Source organism: Squalius cephalus (assembly GCF_949319135.1).
Source record: "Squalius cephalus genome assembly, chromosome: 15".
Lineage (NCBI taxonomy): Eukaryota > Metazoa > Chordata > Actinopteri > Cypriniformes > Leuciscidae > Squalius > Squalius cephalus.
In genome coordinates this window covers 4,163,107-4,180,024 of record NC_137136.1, presented here as the reverse complement: position 1 = coordinate 4,180,024, position 16,918 = coordinate 4,163,107, and the positions used below count along the sequence as shown (strand labels likewise).

At 35.6% G+C, this 16,918-nt stretch overlaps 1 protein-coding gene across 2 annotated transcripts in view; it reads left to right on the top strand.

Moving 5' to 3' along the window:
* Positions 1-16,918, top strand: part of spire1b (spire-type actin nucleation factor 1b) — a 29,733-nt gene that overhangs the window by 8,159 nt on the left and 4,656 nt on the right. Inside the window, exons 3-16 of one of the 2 annotated variants that reach the window (XM_079895373.1) lie at positions 1,361-1,600; positions 2,772-2,897; positions 4,939-5,013; positions 5,527-5,691; positions 6,169-6,255; positions 7,342-7,471; positions 7,947-7,988; positions 10,891-11,039; positions 11,126-11,219; positions 12,362-12,504; positions 14,420-14,557; positions 15,725-15,795; positions 15,937-15,964; positions 16,167-16,315. In XM_079895373.1, the coding sequence (XP_079751499.1) occupies positions 1,361-1,600; positions 2,772-2,897; positions 4,939-5,013; positions 5,527-5,691; positions 6,169-6,255; positions 7,342-7,471; positions 7,947-7,988; positions 10,891-11,039; positions 11,126-11,219; positions 12,362-12,504; positions 14,420-14,557; positions 15,725-15,795; positions 15,937-15,964; positions 16,167-16,315 (1,637 nt within the window). The remainder of the gene's footprint in view (positions 1-1,360; positions 1,601-2,771; positions 2,898-4,938; positions 5,014-5,526; positions 5,692-6,168; positions 6,256-7,341; positions 7,472-7,946; positions 7,989-10,890; positions 11,040-11,125; positions 11,220-12,361; positions 12,505-14,419; positions 14,558-15,724; positions 15,796-15,936; positions 15,965-16,166; positions 16,316-16,918) is intronic. The other variant, XM_079895374.1, reaches the window with a different exon arrangement.

Genomic DNA, 16,918 nt, shown 5'->3' with positions numbered 1-16,918 from the left:
TAAATTACATTTAAAATATATAGCTGTTTTAAATTGTAACAGAATTTCACAATATTTAGACCCTGAATTAATGGTGCAGGATTGTGTGTATTCTGCAATGCAAATGTAACTGTTTCAGTGTAAAATTGAAAGAAAAAAGGACTGTTAAATTGGCAGCTGATTTTTACATTAATCAGCCTCATAACAGTCATTTAGTAATGTGACCAAATAGACCTCATCTCTGTTCTCTATATCTAGTGGGTCTCAACTGGTGGGTCACAGCCCAAAAAACTGCTCTGATTATCCTCTCATACAAGCGAGAAGAAAATATATTTTGTTGTTGATGTCAAAGGTTGTGAATCCTGTCAAACGCTACAGTATTTTGGCTTAAATCTGACAGTAATGTGATGTGAAATCATCATCAAAAACAATGAACAAAAGTAAAAGGAAACACAATCCACACTATATTAAACACAGGTTGAGAACCACTGCTGTATGTGTGTTATTAGAAACCCTTACAGGTTTTCATTGATGACTAGTTTACAGCTATTGTAACAGGCCTTAAACAATGCAAGTAGACTGACTAGTTTCGGCATATCAGGTCACAGAGAGAGTTTCACCGTGCCGTTCAGCCCCAGGATTGACTGATCTGCTGTTGTTGGAGCCATCAAGGTTCTTGTGGCACGAATAGTATTTAGTTTACTTTTGTGTTTGAGGTTTTACATCAGCCCTATCTGTTTCTTGTGTCTCAAATATCCCTACTTCAGTAGTAAAGTGCTCTTCCCACGTAGACAACATCCTTCCAATGCACTAAAATACCTAGAAAGTTCCTGAAACCATTGTCAAGAAGTTATATTTTCTGAAACAAGCCTCGATATAACGCAAGTAAATGCATCTTGTTTGAATCATGTTCAGACTGAAAAACAAGACAAACATAGTGATTAAAGGTCCCATATTGTACACCTTTCTGAAGTTTTATTTTAGGTTTTGATGTCCTTAAGAATATATAAACCATCTCAATATATTTTTACAGCTTCTTTCTCAGGAGCTCTGCCAAGAACAGGTCGATTTTGGCCCGTCTGCTTAATATTCATGAGCCTCTCTTCTGATTGGCCTGTTGTTTTCTGAGTGACCCACCATTGGTGGGGGTGGTGACTGAAGGCGGTGACTGAGTAGTTCTGACATCACGTTTATACGGAAGTCACAACGGCTCGTGAAAAGGCACAGCTACTTTACGCAGGCTGTGTGCATTTGTCTGTGGATCGACTGTTTTGAAACTTATATGGTAATTTCATCGCCCCTAGACCTCTGTAATCATGAAAAAAGCCGGGAAATTTCAGTTTTGACAATATGGGGCCTTTAATGAGTGTTTGTGCTGCAGGTGATCGAGTCTCTGGGCATCAGGATCTACAAGGCTCTGGATTACGGGCTGAAAGAGAACGAGGAGCGAGAGCTGAGCCCGCCGCTCGAGCAGCTCATCGACCTCATGACCAATGTGTGCGACGCAGAGAGCGACTCCTGCCCCGACGAAGGCTACGCCGCCACTGAGGAAGAGGAGGATGACCGGGAGGGGAACCCCGCACACCCCTGCCGGATCCGCGGATACCGTGACATCATCAAGGTGGGGAGCAACAACAGTCTATAGAGTTTGACTGTGTTTGATATGAATACTAACATACTACTTACTAAGAAGTGAACACTGTATATACTGTCTACGATTCTTTTAAAGTAGTAAGTGACAGTAGACATTATGCAACAGTGATGTCACATGACTAGGGCTGCAACTAACAATTCTTTGATAATCAATTATTTCTTTGAATAATTGATTAATCACATTTTAAGTCCTCTCCTTTTGCAAATTGAATGTGCAAAATGGAGTCTGTTTAATTTATGCGTGTGTGTGCAAATATTGTACACAATATATATAATACAATATAAATATTTTTTTTTAAGTCAGTCGTAATGTTTCATTAAGGATTTCAAGTTGGTCATTTTAAAACCTAAATTTGACTTTTACAAAACATATTTTTTAATGATTGCACTTCATTTCTTGCACAAACTTTGTTGAAGTTGTGACAATTGTAATGGCGACAGCAGCATTTATTGCATTTTTACATAATAAAAATGCATACATAATGCAAATATATAAATGTGCTTATATATGTGTGTGTTTTCTTTACTTTAAAGTGCCTTTTTTACTGCCAATTTTTGTAATAATTTATTATAATTTTCATTTGGTGGATTTGTTGCAGCCCTACACATGATCTCAGTAGGTTGCTTGTGCAATTTCTGCAGTACATCAACAGTATGCTAATTTTATTTATTTATAGAATATCAGGGTGAAATGTGCCATATATAACCAGCGCTTGAGATACTGTATCCCACAATGCAATGCACTCAAACTTACAGTGTGGGCTGAGCTATCTTCACTGGTACACATGCATTCATTCTCAGATTTCTTTCACATATCTGTTGTGGTAAATAATCTGGTCACAGTGCGGGGATTTATGAACAAATATTTAAGTGCCACGTTGATGTTTTTGTTGCACTAATGGGCTGCAAAACGCACAGACTGCTGCCAGTATGAAGCCAAGAGTGACTCACCACACCTTCTGTCCATTTATTTCATTTATGAGACATTCGTATGGATCAGTGCGTCTCCTTCTGACCCGTCCTCATGTTCAAACCTTCATTGTGTGAATTCCCAACACGGGCCTGTGATGAATAATTGAATGTGAACTTCATTATAGTGTGAATCTAGCTGAGTGAATTGCCCTGTTGACTGTGTCCAGCTGTGCACCCTTCACCTGTCCACCCCAGCGGATGCTCCCAGTCACTACCAGGCAGTGTGTCGAGCGCTTTACGCCGAAACCAAAGAGCTGCGCACCTTCCTGGAGAAGATCAAGAGCGCAAAAGAGGTGAGAGGTTACACTTCCTCCCAAATAAAGACACATTTCTTGTTTGTTATGTTGGGTTTACCTGGACATTCATCCCATTCTCTTCCCAGTAGACATACTTTTATATCTGAGGCAGTGTTTTTTTGTATTATTTAAAATATTTGTATTTATTTTAATTATTTTTTTAACCTTTATTTAATCAGGCAAGTCACTTTCAACAACAGCCTAGCAGGAGAGTTAAAATCTCCCGAAAGACATACTAACATATTACAATACACACACACATATATAGTCATTTAAAATACTATTATAGTTTTTAGTAATAATTTGAATCAGCTTTATTTTTATATTTTCAGGTTTTTATTTTATTCTCATTTTTATATGAATATTTTATGTGCTTTTGTCATTTTTATTATTTATTTTTTCAAAATATTACTATTTAGGTTTAATTGATTTTTCCTTCCATTTTTGTTTTGATTCATTTTTGGTTTTTATTTATTTCCAGTTAGTCATTTTAGTTTTCCATGTAAGATTTATATCAGTGTTATATTAGTATAATTTATATACTATTGTATTTTTTGTTAATATTTTGAATTAAATGTTAGTTTTATACTTTTTGTTTTCATTTTAATTTTAGTTAAAGTTTTGGTAAAAATTTGTTGTGTGTTTTTGTATGTTTTTCATTAGTTTTTTCAGTTAGTTTTTATTGAGTTTAAGTTCATTTAGGTTTAGTTGTTCAAATTCAACCAAATCTATATATATATATATATATATATGTATGTATTTCAAGTAAAGAAAATAATTTCTTATGGTTTTAATTATAGGTAACGATAACCCTGATATATTTTATTTTATTTCAGCTTTATTTCAGTTTACAAAAATAATAGTTTTGCCAGTCATAATAACAGGTTTGTTAGGTATGACATTTTTGCTGTTGGTCTCAGAACATGATTTGTGATTGAATAAATGTAACGATGTCATATGTGGAGGAGAGTCACTGCTGGTTTTACTGCAGGCGGTTAAACACTCTTGACATTAGACGTTATGGTGACATTTCCATGTCTGCTTTTATTGTGCCCTTTATTATGTATCAGGCAAATAACATGGCTTATATAAAACTGTCTTAGGGAAACATAAAACCCAGACCTGGAAGAGATGGAAACTGTTTTATTTTGTCTCAGTTGATTTCATTTCACATGAACAGAGGGTGTTTGGCAAGTGAGAGTCTTAAAGGCACAGTAGAAAAAGAAAAGGAAAAAAAAAAACGCCTGAGAGAGGATGGACAGTAGTCATGAAAAACAAAATTTACTGTAACTCTGTAAATATAACTGCCTTGGTATCAGCATTGTTTATGTGCTTTAGGCTAATAATGTCTTCTCTGTGTTGGCACACATTGAGCGTCTCCTCTGTTTAGCACATGATCATCATCCACTGTATTCCTCTCACAGGGAAATCTGTGTCTGCTGTGGCTCTTCAGCACCTTTTGATGGGGTTTTGAGTGTAAGATGAGACGAGCCGGTCCGCCTTCACAAACCGTCTCCCTCAGTGCTCGTTCCCATGAGGGTTTACTGTTACTGCGCTGTAAAGCCTTTTATTTCCAAACTAAAGCTGGGATACGGCCATGATGACGGCACCATTTGGGCTCAGAGGGAAATGACTTAAAATAAAACGATGCGTAGTACAGACAAAACTAAACATGCATGGCTAGTGAATATGAGCAAGTTCTGTTGTCCTATTCTCTGTTTCTTGAAGGGAAAATATATATATTCTTTTATTTTCCATCACCTATAAATTCATAACATCCAGAAAACAAAGGTGCATGTGCAAAAGGCATTAACTGACAGGGAAATAATGTCACAATGCAAAAAAAATCTCAGTGTTTCTCAAAACAGGCATTCTTTCATTCTTTTGATTTTGGGGTGAAACATGTGTTGTGAGATTCATCACATTGTTGAGTGTAATAATAATAGACAGTTGCAGTGACATCGCATCTATAGATTCTAGTAGGTTCTGCTCAACTCAGCTGCTGTCTGAAGTATTGTGTCTCCCTCTGATTGGACAGAACCTGCGTAAGATGGAGGGAGACGCTGCTGACGCACCTGGCAGAGAGCTAAACGAGCTGCAGAATTCTGATTGGGTAAGTGATCTGCTCTTCAAAGAATGGAGACTTTTGATTGCCTCTATTTATTCCTCATCCAATTTAGTTTAAGGCAAGACACCACAGGTAAAAAAAAAACGTAACTAGTAAATATAACCATACATCCCCAGTCCCATTAAGAAGCAAGCATTTTTTGTATTACAAGTTTTCTAAAAAAAGACATGCAAATTATGCATTCTCTAATTAAATATTCAAATGCAAAGAATACATCTCTGACTTGCTACATTCAAAGATATCTACAGACACAAATAGATAAATGCAAAAAAATACACTTAAATGTGTATTTTGGATGTTTTCTTTCCACGAGTCTGAAGCGACACATTATGAAAAGCCAAACTGCCCAAAATCTCCAGTGCATGAAAAACACTGTTTTTGCCTGTAGCATCTTGCCTTAAAGGATTACTTATACTTATTAATATATTATGCTTAAAAACCCCTGGAATATTCCATTAGAATGCGTGTAACGTATTGATGCATGTGTGCCGTTGTCAGACGTGGCTCTGGGTGCAGTTGATGCGAGATCTGAGGAACGGTGTGAAGTTGCAGAAGGTTCAGGAACGGCAGTATAACCCGATGCCAATCGAGTTCCAGCTCACGCCGTACGAGATGCTCATGGACGACATCCGCTCCAAACGCTACAAGCTACGCAAGGTCATGGTGAGTTCAGGACACACACCGCCACATTTGTCACAACACACCTATCGGATGCAGATTTCATTTTCATTACATTTACATTTATGCATTTGGCAGACGCTTTTATCCAAAGCAACTTACATTGCATTCATGGTATGCTTTTTATCAAGTTCATGCATTCCCTGGGAATCAAAGGCCTTGCTTTACTTTTTTAGCTACACTGATGCAACAAAAGTATTGCACAAAAAATTAGTTTGAGGCAAGTAAACTTAATATTAACTTATCAAAGATGCAAAAAAACATTTTCAGAAGTTGCATTCAAAACATATTAATTGCTAGTTGTAAATAGAATATCTATAGCTAGTTGATGAACATAGACCATCTAAACTACATTGGTATTATTTATTGGGATTCAGTGATGCGTCCAGCTGGAATGAGTCTCTGCTAGCTCTGTGCATGTGTGTGTTCAGATCTCTGTCTCTCTCTATCTTTCTTTCTCAGGTGAATGGAGATATTCCACCCAAGTTAAAGAAGAGCGCTCATGAGGTCATACTTGATTTTATCAGGTCCAGACCCCCCCTCAACCCTGTGAGTGATCCTTATTCACTACTTAAAAACATAGGAGAGAGTTCACTAACAATGAATTGCATGCACTGATGGCAGCATTCATTTGCATGTGCTGTCCATCTGCAATGTTTTCAGGGATTCAAGTAAAAAAAAAAAAAAAATTGTCACTATAATATGTACCGTCACTATATTTAAATCCTGAAGACCAATAGCGTTTGAAGAGATGATGTTTTAGATGATGCATAATATCAAAGCTGTTTTCAATCTATAAAATGAAACTGAAACTTTTTGCAATACTTTTAACTGTTATTGTAAGTTTTTACTAAGCAATTGCCCTTGATATTGTAATAATGATTATTAATGTTGATTAATAGAATACATTTAAACAAGTTTTTGTGTTTGGGGAAAAGGGATGTAGGATTCTTGTAGGCTTCACAGACTAAACTAATTGAGAAGCATTTAGGGAGTAGTTCATTGCGTTTTACACACTACAAAATCAAGACTTCACAATGGTTATCTGCGGAGCATGAAAAACAAAATGGTTATCCAGATTATATATAGAAAGCAGGCAAAGAACGTTCCCCATCACAGTTCATGAATTACGTTCAGTGCGATTTCTGCATGCTCACAAAAAGTCCCGTTATAATAAATGAAGCTGGCTGCGCTACAATAAATCTTTTACTTGCGTCATATCTGTGCTTTGTTTAAGATGAGAGGATTCACAAGAGTGCAGAATTCAGTTAGTGAGTGTGTGCACTGAAACAAACTCCAGCGTTTTTAGCAGATTTCGCCTCTGATTGGCCTTTTAATTCATGATAAATATGTGTGTGATTGGTTATAATGCTTAACGCTGCAAAAAAAAAAAAGTAAAAATAAATCTTTGATGCAATTTTTTACCCCGTATCTTGAAATTGGGGGTTTGTTCATTTTGGTGGCGTTTTTACCACAAGCCCCTGTTAATGTCCTCCATGATCTGCGACAGGGAACTTTAATGCCTGTGTTTTAATGCATGATTCAATCAAGGAATTGTGTGAATTAGACAACACCAGACACAATGCAGCTTTCCTCTCTCCCAAAATACTTCATGATATCTACGTGTGATTTCAGGTGGCGGAGCGAAAGCTCAAGCCGCAGGCCGAACGTCCTCCCAGTCTGCACGAGCGCATTCTGGAGGGGATCAAATCAGAGAGGAAACTGAGGCCTGTGTCGCCAGATCAGATCCGGAGAAGTAGATTCGGTGAGACTTTAAACTCACACACACAAAAGCATACAGTACCATACATGCATTTGCTGCTTGAGATGGACATAAACAGCAGGTCATTTAAAGGAGCTGTCATTGGAGATGAATATGCATCATGGATCATGTATGAAGGTCACTGCACATGCTCACAGCTCGATGTTGTAATCAGACTTGGTGATGTTCAGTTTAGATGAACAATCACAGTCTTGACATTTGCTCTGATTGCAACAGTCACACAAGTACTAGCTTCTGTGTGTGGCGTATATCTGCCTCATACATGGCTGATGATCATCTGTCTCGTATTATTTAGTCCATCCATGTAAATTGATGGATGAAATGTCAAATGTAAAATGGATGAAATGTCTTATCTTGCTATAACCAGTATCCACACTAAGTATTACTGAATTAGCCATCTTCTGCTATTGTGAATCTTTATACTTGCCTGTTTAACACCCTGCCTGTTTTCTTGCAGCCATTCGGCCTCTTAGCATGTCTCAGAGTTTTGATTCATCAGGTAAAGCTGTGATGTGATCCGCTAGTGCCGTCTGTGATGATTCGAGCTTAGTCTCCTGTCATTTCATATATAAAACCGGGAGCCGTTCATTTGAGGGTCCTGCTTTAGATTTGTATTTAATACTCAATTTTTAATGCCATCAGATAAACAAAAGTGCCTCAGGGTTCAGTAATGAACATCATGGATGTTATTTATTAATTCATTTATTCAGTTATTTTTAGTATTTAGTATGTTTTTTGACCCTCAAATGAAATGTGACCAATTTAAAATGTTAATGATGTGTGTTTTTTTTATAGTTATTATAATTAACCCAATATATATAAATGACAATCCGTTCGTCACACACCACCGCTTCTGGGTCCAAACGCTCTATCAGATGCCAAAAGAAAACAACAATGCTAATAATATACACTCATGATGTGATGTGATACTACCAAAAAATCATGATCCCAACCTTTATCTCCATACGGAAATCCCAGATGACCAGGCAGCGATTCATCTTTTATGAATTTTTAAAATATTTCTGGGATGCCGTGAGCACGGAGACTGTAGTGGAGACCTTACGTTATAAAAGCTTAGTTTAAATGTGTTTTATAAATAAATAGAGCTCATAAACAATTTTGAGATATTATTCGCAAGTGAAACGAGTAGAGGCTTGGACCCAGAAACAGTATTCCTTACGTCATGACTTAACAAGTGGATCGAAACATGCCTAAGGGGAAGTAGATCAATTATGCAATGCAAGAAAATATAGGGTTATTGATTCACATGAAGGTAGAGTGGTTTCACATGTGAAGATGTGGTTTACTCATGTGATGTGTTGACTGATCAGTGCAGGGCTGACATTATCACATGGTTATTTCATATACAGTATATACACTATTCTTACGTCTAAAATAACTATCTTGTGATTAGCACTGTTGCTGAGATGTAAAATGACTCTGTGACTAGAAACTGGTCAAATGTGCAGCTCACAGCAGATGTTCATAGAAAGAGTCACACAGAAAGGTTTCTCATCTGAGAGGATGAGTGTGCAGAATTGAATCGGAGGTTAAAATGGAGTTTGCAGGATTCACAGACAGAGGAAAGTCTGTGTAGCGGCTGCACTTTAAAGTTGTATGGCGGTACCACGGTACAGTGGTGCTATCAAATGGTAATACCATGTGACTTTTATATACAGCAGCCTCAAATAGTGTTTAGGCACTTCAGTCACACTTAAAATGCATGAATGTCATTGCATTAGAATAGCATGAATAAAATGATCAAGCAACTGTTCTTCGTTTTAAAGAAAGGTAGCACATGCTCAAAAATGTCCAGTTTGTTCTGATAAAAGCTTGTGCTTCATTTGTTTGATGCCACTTGTTTTTTTATGCGACTCATTGTACTGAATGATTACTGTATTTATAAAGCATGGCATTTACATGCCAAGGTACAATCATAGTACCAAAATATCATGGAAATATCATAAAACACTCAAAACTTAATTTTTTGTGTCTGTAATATCATTTTATTAATACTGGCTTATACAGACTAAAGGAAAACAATGTGTGAAATTAACTCATCTAAAGATGTTTTCAAGGAACGCTCAAGCTCAATAAGTCAGAGGCCATTTTACTCAGACAATTTATTTTTTACAGACAATTTGATTCAAACCTGGAAAAATTGCAAACAAAGAAAAGGGTCCTATTATGCTTTTTAACATTTTTAACATTTTTAAATGTTGCTGTTTGATCATGAAAAGGTCTGCAAAGGTCCAAAGCACAAAGTCCCTCCAGTGGGAGTTATTCTCTATATCAGTGTCAGTGTTTCTGAACTCCCTGAAACTCCTCCATTGTAATCTTGAGTTTTCTTCTTGGAACGAACACGTCACAATATTCCTCATTTTGATAATTCATATGCAGAATAAAGGGGCGGGGCCTGGTTGAGTTAGTTAGTAGTGGGTTGAAACTCAGGTTATGGTAAGGGCCGGGACATCTGACAAACACGCTCGAAGCGCTCAACCAATCAAAACACACTGATCCAGCCGACCAATCAGAGCACATTGTTCTTGTTATAAGGAGGGGCTTCATAGAGACAGGAACTAAACAGAGCGTTACTGACAGACTGGGAAGAGAGGAGCTGCAACAATTAAGAATGTGATGAGATGTGAAAAATAATGTGTTTTGAACATTCAAGCATGAAAACATATTCTAGTAGAGCTCAAAAACAAAATCAAGAGTTTGAAAAAGGACATAATAGGTCGCCTTAAAGACTAAATTAATCATCAGTGCTCTATTTCTAATCAGAATGAGTGACGTTTGTACAGGCTCTTATCCAGTGCTGCTGTCAGAGTACAAGAGAGACACACTAAATACCAAATATTTAGAAACATTTTCACTAGCGGTCTCAGAGGTTTAGATCCAACTGTATGTGATGTAGCGTTTGATATTTTGTCTTTACGTCACACACTCATTCACGGCTCTCATCTGTGGTGTCGTGTCTGTCGTGATGTTTTCATGTGCTTGTGTTTGTCCTGTTTCTGACGCCTGAGATTCACTGCTAATCCAGAGAAACACTTTCAGCATCATGTACAAGAACAAATGGCCAACAGTAGCAGATTATACCGTTTCTATTGACTAGTGTTGTATTTTAGGAGCAGCTCAAATCTTCAACACTGTAAAAAATGATTTTTTGAAGTTGTAAATAAAACAAAGTAAAATACTATTTCAGTCTTTCTACTTAAAAATGTAATGTTTTCTTCAATGTTTTACTTGCCGTTTCCTTGTAATTATTTGTAAAACTTACTAGCAATTTCATAATTCATAATTGCTGTTTAAATAAACAATTTTTTTTTTGTAAAACATGCTCATCTTGGTCTGTATGCGTGTTTTGCTCCTCGTGTAACTGTCCTGTGCTGTTGTAGACGTGTCGTCCTCTGACGGGGCGAGGAAGGCCTGCAGCACGCTGTCGTTGGCCAATGGAGTGTCGCTTCAGCAGAGCGGCTCTGGCGGGTTTCAGAGGAAAAGACTTCAGGCACCGACACTGTCTGAACTGGACAGCTCCGATTCAGACGTGAGGATTTTTATCAAGACATCATTTTTGGTCATATAAATCTTTATGTAAGCCACTTATTTTCAGTAATGTGTTATCTCACTCAGGATGAGACCATAGGTCAAAGGTCAGCCAGCTGCTCCAGCATCTCTACATCCATGGTGGATGACACGTCGCCAGAATCCGTCCTGGGCAAGAAAAGTGAGTCCTTCTTTTTATTATTTTTTTATTTTTTTTTTCTATCTTTTCTATTTTTGCATTTTTATTAAAAAAAATGCTGAGAGTTGGATTATTTTTTTCCCCTCTATTTTTGGAGCTCTCTAGAATAAAGTAGTGTCCAAAAGTGATGTCTGTGGGGAATATTGGTTTTAAATGACCCTACAAGTTTGATTTAAAAATCTAATTATTAAATTGATTATCAAAATAGATGGAAAATATTTTATATTTTTTAAATATATTTAAAATATGAGGGAAGAACAAAACACTGAACTTGATTAAGGTATTTATGTGACAATTATTTGCCAAAAAAAAATTTTCAGGTTTTATTTCACTAATATGCATCAATAAAAATAAAAAGCATGCATTGACTTTAACATAATCAGTTATTAATATTTTGTTGGTTCTCTCTTGTTTTTGCATGTGTTCATCATTTTTTTGCATGACAGCCTGGTCAAGTATGATGTCGGGTCGGCACAATTGTGCATGTTTCATAGCGTTATTATTACAAAATATTTAATAATGTTTGAAGAAAGGGTAAAGATGTACATTTTCTGTGAATTCTGGGTTTAAGTTGATGCACTAATATAACTAATACTGAAATAAAAATAAATTAAAGTTAAATAGAAATATATTTAAAAAAAACGAATAAAAATTACAAAAACATAAAATTGCTACAAACTTAAACAAAAATAAAAATAGAAAATATAAATATCTAAGTATCAAAATATTAATAAATAATATAATAATCTATAATCTTACTTCCCTTTTAAGATTACTTTAAAATAAATAACCAATATTTAATGTCCATTTATTTATTTATTTGCTAAATATCTGTGAAATGAGAAGGATAATGCACACTCAACAGATCTCCACTTCATATCTGGCTCCAGATTATTATATTGCAGCTCTTAATAAAGTTACCAGGCTTGCTGTGTTACTAAGCGAGTGTTGATTTAGGAGCATTAAGTGTGTTAAGTGTTTCACAGTGCAGCCAGAGGTCATTCATGTCCACTTTCTGATGTGATTTGTTTCATGATTAGTTCAGCTTAATGCAAATGCACAGCATCACAGGGCACTATAATTGTATTGATAGTAACGTGTCTTTGTCCTCCTCTCTCTCTCAGCTCCGCCCATGTTCCTGCCCATCTCGTCCACACCTCAGCCGGAGCGACGCCAGCCCGCCCAGCGCCGGCACTCCATCGAGAAGGAGACGCCCACGAGTGTCCGCCAGTTCCTGCCGCCCTCCAGGCACAGCTCAAAGTCCTTAGTAAGTGAGAAAGTCACATCTACAAACTCCTCCTTCATCCTCTGTCACCAATGCCGCCGTCCCTTCAGACGATTTTCAGTCTTAAGCTTTTGGTCGTTGACAGAAACAAATACAACACGCTTCAAACGGTCTTATGCTACACCGTTGTCAAATTACCTAATCATTTTACAATGTTATCATTTTGGAAATAAAGTTACTTTGGTTCTAGTTTTGATTTTGGAAATAAAGTTATTTTGGTTCTAGTTTTGATTTTGGAAATAAAGGTATTTTGGTTCTAGTTTTGATTTTGGAAATAAAGTTATTTTGGTTCTAGTTTTCATTTTGGAAATAAAGTTATTTTGGTTCTGGTTTTCATTTTGGAAATAAAGTTATTTTGGTTCTAGTTTTCATTTTGGAAATAAAGTTATTTTGGTTCTAGTTTTGATTTTGGAAATAAAGTTATTTTGGTTCTGGTTTTCATTTTGGAAATAAAGTTATTTTGGTTCTGGTTTTCATTTTGTAAATAAAGTTATTTTGGTTCTAGTTTTCATTTTGGAAATAAAGTTATTTTGGTTCTAGTTTTGATTTTGGAAATAAAGTTATTTTGGTTCTAGTTTTGATTTTGGAAATAAAGTTATTTTGGTTCTAGTTTTCATTTTGGAAATAAAGTTATTTTGGTTCTAGTTTTGATTTTGGAAATAAAGTTATTTTGGTTCTAGTTATCATTTTGGAAATAAAGTAATTTTGGTTCTAGTTTTGATTTTGGAAATAAAGGTATTTTGGTTCTAGTTTTGATTTTGGAAATAAAGTTATTTTGGTTCTAGTTTTGATTTTGGAAATAAAGGTATTTTGGTTCTAGTTTTGATTTTGGAAATAAAGTTATTTTGGTTCTAGTTTTGATTTTGGAAATAAAGGTATTTTGGTTCTAGTTTTGATTTTGGAAATAAAGTTATTTTGGTTCTAGTTTTGATTTTGGAAATAAAGGTATTTTGGTTCTAGTTTTCATTTTGGAAATAAAGTTATTTTGGTTCTAGTTTTGATTTTGGAAATAAAGTAATTTTGGTTCTGGTTTTCATTTTGGAAATAAAGTTATTTTGGTTCTGGTTTTCATTTTGTAAATAAAGTTATTTTGGTTCTAGTTTTCATTTTGGAAATAAAGTTATTTTGGTTCTAGTTTTGATTTTGGAAATAAAGGTATTTTGGTTCTAGTTTTCATTTTGGCTACTTTACCTTTTTTAAGTGAACCTTTTTTGACGGCCTGATCAATATTCACATAAAAATGAAATGGCTGTAATACTTAAAAAAAAAAAAAATGTATTTGTCACATCAGAAATGAGAGCATTGCATTGTGTTCCACAAAGTTTGTACTGTCATACAGTAGTGGCCAAAAGTGAATAGGAAAATTGACATCTTCTTCCTTTATTCAAATATTATTAAAGCATATATTGTGTAGTTGTGTTCGTAATCAATAGTTTTATTCGTGATAATGCAATGCTAAATAGTGCCATCATAATTTTTGGTCAGGCTGTCATACAAAGAAACTATGAACGCATGCATACACAAGAGAGAACCAAAATATTAATAACTGATTATGTTGTAGTCAATGTTTGCTTGTTCCTGTCAGCTTTTTGTGTTCTCTCATATTTAAAATATATAAAATATATATTCTCCTCATATTTTGATGATTTAATCAATCTTGTAGGGTCATTAAAAACAAATCTCCCCTCTGGACATCACTTTTGGACAATACTGTAGTATACACACTGGTATGAGATATTAGTATACTAATCTGAATGTTGAATGCTGATGTCTGCAGTGGCTTCAATATCCCAGAATTCCCAGTTTCTCTTCGGCATTGCGGCTGTGAAGAGGTTAATGAGCGCCATTGCTGCTGTAGTTTTGTCTCTGGTAACGTCTGGCCGCTGTCTTTGGACAGGAGGAGTTTTGTTTCCCGGTGGAGTGTCTGGCTCTGACGGTGGAGGAAGTGATGCACATTCGGCAGGTTTTGGTCAAAGCCGAACTGGAGAAGTTTCAGCAGTACAAAGACGTCTACAATGCCCTGAAGAAGGGGAAGGTGGGAACTGCTTTTATTAGCGCATTACTGCAACCATTCAGAGGAAGCATCATGTCAGCGAAATGGTCATTGCGAAAGCAATCAAGTAGACTTAAAAGCTTTAATGCATCAAGTTAACAACAGTAGACATTTTATTAAAAATAAACAAGGCATGTTTTCCACATTGTATTTGACTAAATGAACATGTGGAAGAATTATATTTAATCATTTTCATTATATGTGTCTGCATAACAAAACAGTCATGAACAGTTTTCAACATTGATAATAATCATAAATGTTTCTTGAGCAGCAAATCATCATATTAGAAAGATTTCTGAAGGATCATGTGACTCTGAAGACTGGAGTAATTCAGCTTTGATTACAGGAATACATTACATTTTACTATATTACAATAGAAATCAGTGCTTTTAAATTGTAATAATATTTTACAGTATTAGTGTTTTACTGTATTTTTTATCAAATAAATGCAGCCTTGGTGAGCAGAAAATACTTTTTTCAAAAACATTGAAAAATCATACCGAACCCATACTTTTTGAACGGTAGTGTGTATATTCCATACATTATATTTTACTAAAACATTTTGATACATGATAAATGCCACACAAAGACGTTTAAACATTTGGAGTTGGAATGAACAAATCGTAGAATCACAGTTTTGAATCGATTCACTGAAAGAGACATTTTGAACTGATTCAGAGAAATGAATCAAACTTACCAACTTGTTTTTACTGCTGAAGTTCGAATCAGACACTATTAAAATATCTCTGTCTGAACACTCTCATACAAGTCACGAGACGAAGAAGAATCATGAAAAAAAAGTGCGGTTACACTTTATTTTAAGGTGTCATTGTTACAGTGTAATTATATATTTAAGTACTGTGTAATATTAAGCAACTACATGTATTTACTATAGGGTTAGGGTAGGATTAGGATTTGGTTGTGGGTCAGTTGCATGTAATTATGCATAATTTACTGTTATTACAATGGTAAGTACATTTAGCATATGTAACAAGGATACTGTAAAATAAAGTGTTACCAAAAGTGCTTTAAAATCATTGCCATATTTACAATGTTATTTGTAAATATTTACATTGCAAATATATTGTGAATATTGAGCATGACTCTCAGTAACTCTGTATTAATTCATTAATATTTCTCTTTTCTCAGCTGTGCTTCTGCTGCCGGACTAAACGGTTTTCCTTCTTTACCTGGTCCTACACCTGCCAGTTTTGTAAAAGGTAATAAATAACTTGCCATCTAACTTTTTAGTCAGTGCTCATTTAAGGATTTTAATAGAAGCCAACAGAGCCGAGACAAAAGTACTAAGTCAAAAACATATTTTTAGTGGTGCTGTATCATCTTGTTCTTGACTTTTGCAGGCCTGTGTGTTCACAATGCTGTAAAAAAGTAAGTCACGATCTGTACAAACCGTTCATGTTCACATAACTTCATGTAATTCTCATTTGACATTATTTGTGGTGAGCTCATCATGACTCCATTTCCAAGGTCACAGTGGGCCTTTAAATCTCATCACGTCTGGAACGTTCTGTCCTTCGAGAGCTGATGGAAGCTCATTTTGTGCTCATCACAGTCTTTTCTGTTGCTTTAGATGCGGCTGCCATCGAAGCCCTACGCCAGTCTACCCATTTACTCTCTGGGTCCGTCCACGTCCACGCTGAAACGGGACAAGCCCGTCCACAAGCCAGAGAAGCCCAGCACGAGCCACCATCGACCCAGCCTTCAGCGCACAATGTCCAAGTACATAAACACCGCATAGTATGGAAGCTTACGGATATAAAAAAATAAAAAGGGTAATTTTAGGTGACTTTTTATCTCACAATTGTGAGAAAAAAGGTAAGAGATAAACTCGCAATTGTGAGAAAAAAAGTCAGAATTGTGAGATAAAAAGTCGCAGTTACCTTTTTTATTTTGTTATTTCGTGGCAGAAACAAAATAAAAACAGAATTGTGAGAAAAAAAACTTGCGGTAACACTTTACAATAAGGTCTCATTTGTTAACATTAGTTAATGTATTAACTAGCATGAACTAACAATGAGCAATACATTTGTTACAATATTTATCTTTGTTAATGTTAGTTCATAATTCTGTTCATGTTAGTTCACAGTGCATTAACTAATGTTATCACATACAACTTTTGATTAGTAAATGTTGAAATAACATTAACAAAGATTAATAAATGCTGTAGAAGTGTTGTTCACTTTTAGTTCATGTTAAAGGGATGGTTCGGAGTAATTTCAACCTAGGGTCCTTTGCACCATGACCTCGAGTCAAACACCCCCCCCCCCCCCAGAAGCCTTTTCCCCCTCGGTCGAACATTATTAAAGTTAGAGCTTATTTAGA